The sequence below is a fragment of the Anguilla anguilla genome, chromosome 18 (assembly GCF_013347855.1).
Source record: "Anguilla anguilla isolate fAngAng1 chromosome 18, fAngAng1.pri, whole genome shotgun sequence".
Taxonomy (NCBI): domain Eukaryota; kingdom Metazoa; phylum Chordata; class Actinopteri; order Anguilliformes; family Anguillidae; genus Anguilla; species Anguilla anguilla.
The window spans coordinates 14532402-14540808 of NC_049218.1; the positions used below are offsets into that span (position 1 = coordinate 14532402).

Genomic DNA, 8407 nt, shown 5'->3' on the forward strand with positions numbered 1-8407 from the left:
CATTTTACATTGCGTCCAAGCCTCGGCTTTTCAGGACATCTTCCAGTGTGATGCTGCTGAAATCTGATTGGAGGAGCAGAATGATGGGCATCTCCAGTGCGATGCTTGAAAAGGAGGGGGAGGGACAGACGGTGTGGTGTGGGTGCCTGTGAAAAGGCTGGTCTCCGTGGAGACCAGCGGTGTTAAAAAGCAATTATCTCCGCCTTTTTATAGACTTACAGACTGACTGAAATGGGGCAGGGGGCTCATGTTCGCCTGAAAATTTGGCATTGACAGGAAGGGATGGGGTTCTGCTGGGGGGGTAGTGATCTGTGGAAGGGAGGGCTCCCAAAATAAACTAACTGCAATCTGTGTCTGGGACAGAGGTGATAGCACACTAACTCATCCTTATGTAACGTTATTTTTCTTTCTCTCAGAGCAAGACCACAGAAGACAAATACAAATATGCCTATATATATATATATATATATATATATATATATAGACAATTACAGACTATATATACATAAATAAATAAATATATATAGAGTCTATATAATATTTTTAATTTCATTCCATTTAAGTACAATTGTACCCAGCATTTAATTAATTTCTAGCATGTGAACGTTGCTGTGTTTTACTCAGGGTGTGGGATGAGACCCCTGGGACTGGACAGCACTTAAATTGTCTTTACTGGGAGTACTGACTGTGATGTCACAGATTCTCCTCTCTCTCTCCCCCCCTCCTCCCCGTAGCTGTGGAAACTCCCTGCTGGAGCGCGTTTGGGAGGCAGATTTGGAGGTGTGCCACCTCCTGGTCCGCGCGCCCAGCTCCTGCAGGTCTGTCGGGGTGGAGGCCCCGCCCACTCAGGACCCGCCCCCAGAGCCACACCCAAAGCAGGGGCAGGACTGCGCTATGCTGACGGCCCTCGGGGGGCGCTGGTGCACAGAGACTGGCCTGCAGCACTCAGAGTTCACCAAGGTGAGGCACGCGCGTTTCAAAAATCGCATTTATGCACGACAGTGTTAACACGCCTCTCTGTTTTAATAATCACATTTACAGGCGGAACGATGTTAACACACGCCTCCCTGTTTTAATAATCGCATTTACAGGCGGAACGATGTGAACACACGCCTCTCTGTTTTAATGATCACATTTACACACAGAACGGTGTGAATATGCTCCTCTTTGTTTTAATTATCACATTTACACACGGAACGATGTTACCACACGCCTCTCTGTTTTAATAATCACATTTACACATGGTATGGTGTTTACATCGTCTCCCTTTTGATAATCACATTAACGCACAGTCGTGCTCACATAATTTATTGGACACGAGCGTGCCTTAATTGAAATTTAATTGAATTACAGAGGCGTAGGAGATTCCAGCTGAGTGAACTGAGCGTTATCATGTGTTTTAATCCCTGTGTCAGTTGCACTTTGCTTACATTTCTGATGGCTCCTTTTCCTGAACACAAACACAAAACTTTACTGGCACTGCCACAAAGGAACTGCTCTGTACACTTCTTTTTGTTTTAGACTTTGGTTTTATCCATCTCTGTCCCTCCCATCTCTCTCTCTCTCTACTGCTCACTGTCCTGGTCCTGTGTGTTTTTCACGTTGTGTGGGTCTCTTTAAACTTCCATATACTGCACTAACCTTTACTGGTCTTCTCTCTTCAACAAGTAACAGGCCTTCGTCCTGCATGTTTTCTCTCCCGTTCATCCTCTCCCTTCCCCCATCCCTCTCTTTCTCTCTCTCTCTATCTCTCTCTCCTCTCTCTTTCTCTCTACGGCCTCGCTGAAGACTGGCTTCTCTTTCTAGCTTCTTCTTCTTCAGCCTGGTGGAGGTGAGCGAAGGCCCATGTATCCTGCTTTCTCATTCTGATTTATTTTGCCGTGCCACAGGCAGCTCTAGACACACACGTCAAAAAGAAAACTGAGCCAAGACATTCCTTTCCTAAAAGTTAAAATGCCTTTATTAGGTCGACATAGCTATCAAAAAGGCTAAAGCAACGCCTACACACTGCGGCCACATGTAAGGCCTCCATCGCGGTTGTGCACATTCCGGAATTGATACGTACATGATTTGTGTATGAACTTGCTAAGGCTCAGAATACAGAGAACTCTGATAAATGAGGCTTATTATGAGTCTGCTTGATATGCTAATGCAACAAATTTGTTCCACAATATTTTAATTAAAAAAATAATCCAAGTGAAAACTAATTTCTTTCTGGTGATGTGTGATGTACTTTTGCCTATAGCCATAAACAATGTGATAGCCACCAGGTAGTAATTATTTACAGCATAAGAAACAGCTTATTTCAGTACAGCGGGAATACAGAGAGTATAATTGCACTATTGTTTGCAATTTGTCATTTATTTACAAAAATGATTTAGAATTTAATAATAAATAAGGTTGATAATTGTTTTTCAGGGTTTAACGATCGTGTTTTTCATTTTGTTTTGACAGAAATTAGAAGAGTTTCTTTTCTGCATGGAAGACAGTCAGGTAAGGTCTAATATCTCTCTGTGTTGTGTTGGTTATACTTGGTTTGCTGCTGTCGTTAAGCTTATCTGTTAATGAAGCCGCTGCCACTGCTGGCATGCCTGGAAGCCATTAGGAGTCAATGACTCAGGAGCTCCCATGATCCTTTGCCAATGCCTGACCTCAGACTCGGTGCACAGTGGATAATGGATAATTAGTAGCCTCCCAATCACATGCCTGTTGTGCTAGAATACCTTTTGATGGTTCACATCTCACTCATTTCGTTTTCAATATTTAATATGTTGCCAGTATTCCTTTGCTTTAATCTTTGAATGTTTTTTTTAAATTATAATTTTTGTTGTTGTGAAGTCTGGATGATTTAAAAAAACTGATGCAAGACAAAAGATGCATGTGGACTGGGTGTAGGAGTTAAGATGTGTCATGCTGTAAGATTCCATTATCTAGAAAAATTAAGTAAAATTATTCCCCCGTGTACTCTTGCCAAAACCCCCCCAAAGACTGGGGACCAAAGCAAAGCTTTTTCTGCAGGGGTGGGTGCATGTTCATTGTTTTAATGGCCCAGGGGACTGCCCTCCAGCCTGCAGTGCTATCCTGTTGAGCCACAGACAGAGCGATGCTCGCCTAAAAATAACTTCAGCAGCACCAAATACCCTCACCTGGGCTCACCGTGAAGCAGGGTATCTGCCCCCATTCCTGCAGGGCTCCCTGCCCCCCCTCTCTTCTGGGGTGAAATGGGTCTCTAAGTGCAGGGGGGTTGTTGCTAAATTGGCGGCACTTTAAAGCAAAAAAAAAAAAAAAAAGTGTCACAGCTCCGCCCCTCTTTTAGTTTCCATAGCGCCCGTGCCCTGTATAAACACCCATTGGTTTATTTTCTTAAGCATGCACTGATTTCTGTATCATTTCTCCCGGGTTTATTTCTGTAGTTATTTCTGGAGGATGTAGCACTTGGGGTGGCCAGATTGGTGTGACACGCCCTTTAATCAGTACAACAGCTGGAGAGAGAAATTCATGTGGACTGTTTGTGGTTCTGTGGAACGTGTATTATACCTCCACTGTCTTGTGTTTGTGTGTACAGTTTTTGTTTTAGACAAAATTGGATAAAAATACACAAAACACCTTTTCCTCACTGATTTAGGACACATCACCCCGGCCTTACACCACAAATGAGTTTTTTAAATTTATTTGTTTATTGTTTTTTTACTTGAATCAATTTATAGAACAAACAGAATAAGCAAACAAAGACAAAGAATTCTACTGAAAACCTGGCTGTGGCAGTAAACTGGTGAAGGATGGTAATGTTTATGAGTCAGGACAGTATCACCCCTATCGCCACGGAAACGCTGATGTCGTACTTCTCTGAATAACCCCCATTATGGTCTATTATCATTTCAAGGCTGTTTGAAGGCCACTTCTCCAATTCACCATTGAATCTGCAAAATTACCTCCTTTTAGAGAAGGCTGTCAAAGTTTCTGTTATTGTCTTGAATTGACCTAAATTTTTCTTGCTGAAAAGACCAAAAACTTAAGGAGTGAATCTTAAAATATTATTTTCTATTTTGTTCTGTTCTGTTTTTCTCAGGTTCTGTGCAAAATGAAAAAGGGAGTGTTATATTTTGTTGCATTATACTTGAGTGTTACATTTTGTAGTCGACTGAAAAATACAAACTTTTGAATTCTGGAGCGAAGGCAGCATCTGACCTTCAGAAAATGAAGTCTTTGTAAAGTACTGAGTCAGATCAGTGTTTCTGTGCCTTGTGTGTGTGTGAGAGCGTGTGTGTGTGTGTGTTTGTGTGCAAAATCACTGTGGAGAGTGAGGAAACTAGGGCAGCTCCCCTTACCCATCCACCCGTCTTTACAGCAAGAGAAGGCTCACTGGAAGCTTAATTAGAGTGCGCTTGTAAGTGCAATACCAAAAACACAAGCTGAAAATGAGAGATTTGAGAAGAAGATTAAGAAGAGAACTCCAAGAGTTTTAATTATCCTGTTTTGGTTGCTACTCCTGCTCCTGTAAACCTATTAAACGTACTTACAGTACATACTTAATATTGCAAGTCACTCCAGACGAGACCATCTGATAAGTGGACGTGGTGTAAATACAAAGTTTGGTTGGCATGGAGATGGGGACTTAGCTACTAGGTGTCTGGCTGTTGTTTCCTGTACAGGACCCATGTGACGTGGCTGCAGAGGTCACGGAGGTCACAGAACAGTGTGAGCTGATTGGCCGCAGACTGGAGTCACTGGAGGAACAGCTGCAGACTGCCATTTTGGACCGGGACCCTACCCTGGTGCATATCCTTATATTACACTCAGCATATAACATGCACTGCCCATATACTTATATTACACTCAACATATTACATGCACTGCCCATATACTTATATTACACTCAGCATATAACATGCACTGCCCATATACTTATATTACACTCAGCATATAACATGCACTGCCCATATACTTATATTACACTCAGCATATTACATGCACTGCCCATATACTTACATTACACTCAACATATAGATTGAATATACTGTCTAATTTAATCAAGCTCCATTTAAAGTGAACATAACAGTTGTCTATTATGACCTGTAAGGTGTGTGTGTGTGTGTGCGTGCATGTGTGTGTGTGAGAGAGTGTGTGTGTGTCTGTGAGTGTGTGTTTGTGTGTGCGTGCGTGCGTGCGTGCAGGTGCGTGGCCGCACACTTGTTGAGGCTCGGACAGTCTGGCTGTTAATTTGATCTGCTGAAAAGGATATAAGTTTCATTATCTCTTATGATGTAGCGTGGTCCCTGCTCCATAATGCATGGGTGGTGGGGAAGTGAGCTTTAACAGCTGATTAATTATAAATGAGGAGAGATGAATGAGCCAGCGGACCATCTGCTGAGTAACACATCCCTTTGATTAGCCACTTAAACTGGACGCCCGCACTATTCATTTCAGTCTCCAAGCAGGTTAAACCGTCTCCCTTGATTGGCATGTCTGTATCCCTCAGTGGAAGATTCTGAATTATTTATCCTGGATAGTTTGTTTGGCCCATTGCCAGCTCTAAATATAATGGTGTAGATATGACGGAGTTCTTCATGAAGGATTTCCATGGTTTTTAAAAAATTTTTTTGTGAAAAAAGTTTTTAAAAAATGCCCACTCTGCTCTAAAGATACAGGAAACTATCCAAATGCCAGTGCTGACGGCAGAATAATGTCAATAATATAAATGAGGCCAGAGTCACATGGTTCAGTACCTTTTGTTCCCACAAGCACAATCCATCTTACCGTTTTGCTGCGATGTTCTGCAGGGAAGAGTCCTTGAAAGTCATACATTTGTGGTTAAACGTGGTTGAGTCATGGTTGCATCATGGTTGCGTCACGGTTGCGTCACAGAGAGAATGAATGCGTCCTTGACTCCTCCTGCACAGTCTCTAGAGGAGGAGGTCCAGGAGGTGAAAGCCACGCTGCAGGCCATGCAGAGACACCTGGAGGAGGAAGAGGAGGATGACTTGGAGGAAAGGGAGGGAGAGGAAGATGAGGACCACTACTTCAGTGACAGCTGGACAATTTAACGCTCGGCGAACTCCCCCGCCTTTCCCCACATCTTCCACGCCCTGCAGGAGCTGGGCCGGCGTCCCCTTCCTGTCCTGAACCCGCCGAAAACGAGTGGAGCGGGACTATCTCTGAGCTCCTGCAGACACACCCACAGCAGCTCCTTAAATCCACTAAACACTCCCCTGATGGGGCTCCTCTCTGCGCTGTGGGGATCCCCGTCTTCAGCTGTGGGAACTCCCAGAATTCCTCTTCAGTCTTTCCGCATGGTCACGCTCAAGCACAAGGTGCATCCGTTACCATCTGTCAGAAGACAGCATCAGTGCTTTTTGGGTCCGATTTAGAAATACAGCAACACACCGTAGCAAACACAAAACACAGGAAACTCATCCTTATAACGCAGGGAATATTTCCACTCAACACTGGGGAAAAAAAGCACTCAACACAGGAAACGCATCCACACAATGCAGGAAACACGTCCACACAACATACATCCACACAACACAGGAAACACGTCCACAGCAAGAGAGGAAACACGTCAACACAACACAGGAAACACGTCCACAGCAAGCGAGGAAACACGTCCACACAACACAGGAAACACGTCCACATACTGTAGCATAGGCCTATGGGGAAGGGTTTGACCACACTAGCCCCACCCCAGGGAGGGAGGGGCTATGAGCGCTTGTGGAGTACTCAGAATAATTAGGCTTTTTGAGTTCTCGCTGAATTACTAATACTGAAATAACTATAATAACATTAATGGAGGAGATTGTTCATCCACACACTTGACTCCAACACCCTCCAGGGACCTAACATGTCTTTGCATAACTATTTTGTGTGAAACTGTTCTTTTAGGATACAGGATAAACATTCCTTGCAGGGACAATTTGTTACTTTTTGGAGCATGTACAATGTAGCATTGTCTTTGTTTTTTTTGTTGTTTGTTTTTTAAAGAGAAGTTTATATATGACAATTGCATTACATGCAATATAATATTTTCTATCACTTTTATTGTTATTTATGTGGGATGCTGCAGATTTTCTTAAGCTGATATGACACTTTATCCTTCCATGACCCCCCTTGTCATTGCTGACTGGGATGCAGAGTGGTTACCATGGCACCTATTGTGGGTATGGGAGTGGTTACAGTGAGCCCCATTCTGGGATGTGATTGGTCCATGGTCCTGGGGGTGGTCCCGCTCGGCCCTCTTGAGAGGCATGTGCAGGTATGTTTGTGTACCTGTCTGAAAGGGAGGTGCCACTTAGCTCAGATTATTCTGATCTGCTGTTCTGTTTGACTGTACGAGTCTTGTTAAGCGTGTGAATGTATCCAGGCACTTTGTGTGTTTAAGGAAGGAAAACCTGCAGCCCTGCAGGTAAAACCACTCCTTTAAGGTTTGTGTGCTGCAGTAACTTTGATACTGTATCCTAACTGCTGTGTCTCTTTTTACTGCATTTATGTTTTTAATCCTTTGCATTTTATTTCATATTTATTCATTTTCTGTTATTCTTACTAAATATATACCATGCAACACTTGATGGGCTTCTATATGAATTTTTGGATTACTCAGCACACACAGGTAACAGTGGTGATGTTGTAACAGCACACACAGGTAACAGTGGGGCACCTGTAACAGCACACACAGGTAACAGTGGGGCACCTGTAACAGCACACACAGGTAACACAGTATAGTCACTGTAACAGCACACACGGGTAACAGTGGAGCTGCTGTAACAGCACACACAGGTAACAGTGGAGCAGCTGTAGGTCTTTGCTGCTGATCTTCATCAATAAATTGAGATCCTGCACCTGCGCTTCTGGGAGCGGAGATACGGCTCATTCAATTTCCGCCCGACCCAGCCAGCGCGGCCGAACGCAAATGAGATGCATCCTGGGAAATAACAATATGAGACTCTCCCAGGAGGAGGTCATGGGTTGGGGGGGGGGGGGGTGTTGGGCTGCTTCATGTAAGAAAGAGAGAGTTTGTTTGTTTAGCAGACCTGTCTGTGATGCAGGCAATTTTTCTGCCTCAGCCCAAGGGAACAGAATTGTGTTTAATATCACTCATCAAATTTAACAGAATTGTTTAATATCACTTGCCGAATTTATTTGAGCCTTCAATGAGCTGTCAAATGCATTTGGGGTAGGGTGACAAATGTACATATTCCCTAAATAATATCTGAGGATGTAGTCTCACTGCTTCTCAAAAGTGTTCCAGTATTTCCAGATCTTGGGTTGAGCTGACAAACTCAGAATAGAGCAGAATGCAGCAGCCTCTTATATTTACAGCTTTCTGCTCATAGATGAGTAATGCCATACTGCCCAGTGCATTAGCTGTGTTAGCATGCAATACATTACTGTTCACTTCATTAGCAGCATT

The 8407-nt window shown here is 43.5% G+C and overlaps 1 protein-coding gene across 7 annotated transcripts in view; it reads left to right on the top strand.

Annotated features, from left to right (window-relative positions):
- disc1 (DISC1 scaffold protein) overlaps positions 1–7563 on the top strand; it is a 28550-nt gene extending 20987 nt beyond the window's left edge. For 5 of the 7 annotated variants that reach the window (XM_035400651.1, XM_035400648.1, XM_035400649.1 and 2 more), the window contains exons 11-14: positions 735–960; positions 2455–2493; positions 4653–4779; positions 5899–7563. In XM_035400651.1, coding sequence (XP_035256542.1) covers positions 735–960; positions 2455–2493; positions 4653–4779; positions 5899–6044 — 538 coding nt within the window. In that variant the 3' untranslated portion in view covers positions 6045–7563. Of the gene's footprint in view, positions 1–734; positions 961–1788; positions 1832–2454; positions 2494–4652; positions 4780–5898 lie in introns of those variants that run through there. The other 2 variants (XR_004763381.1, XM_035400650.1) reach the window with 2 other exon arrangements.
- Positions 7564–8407: the final 844 nt, after the last annotated feature.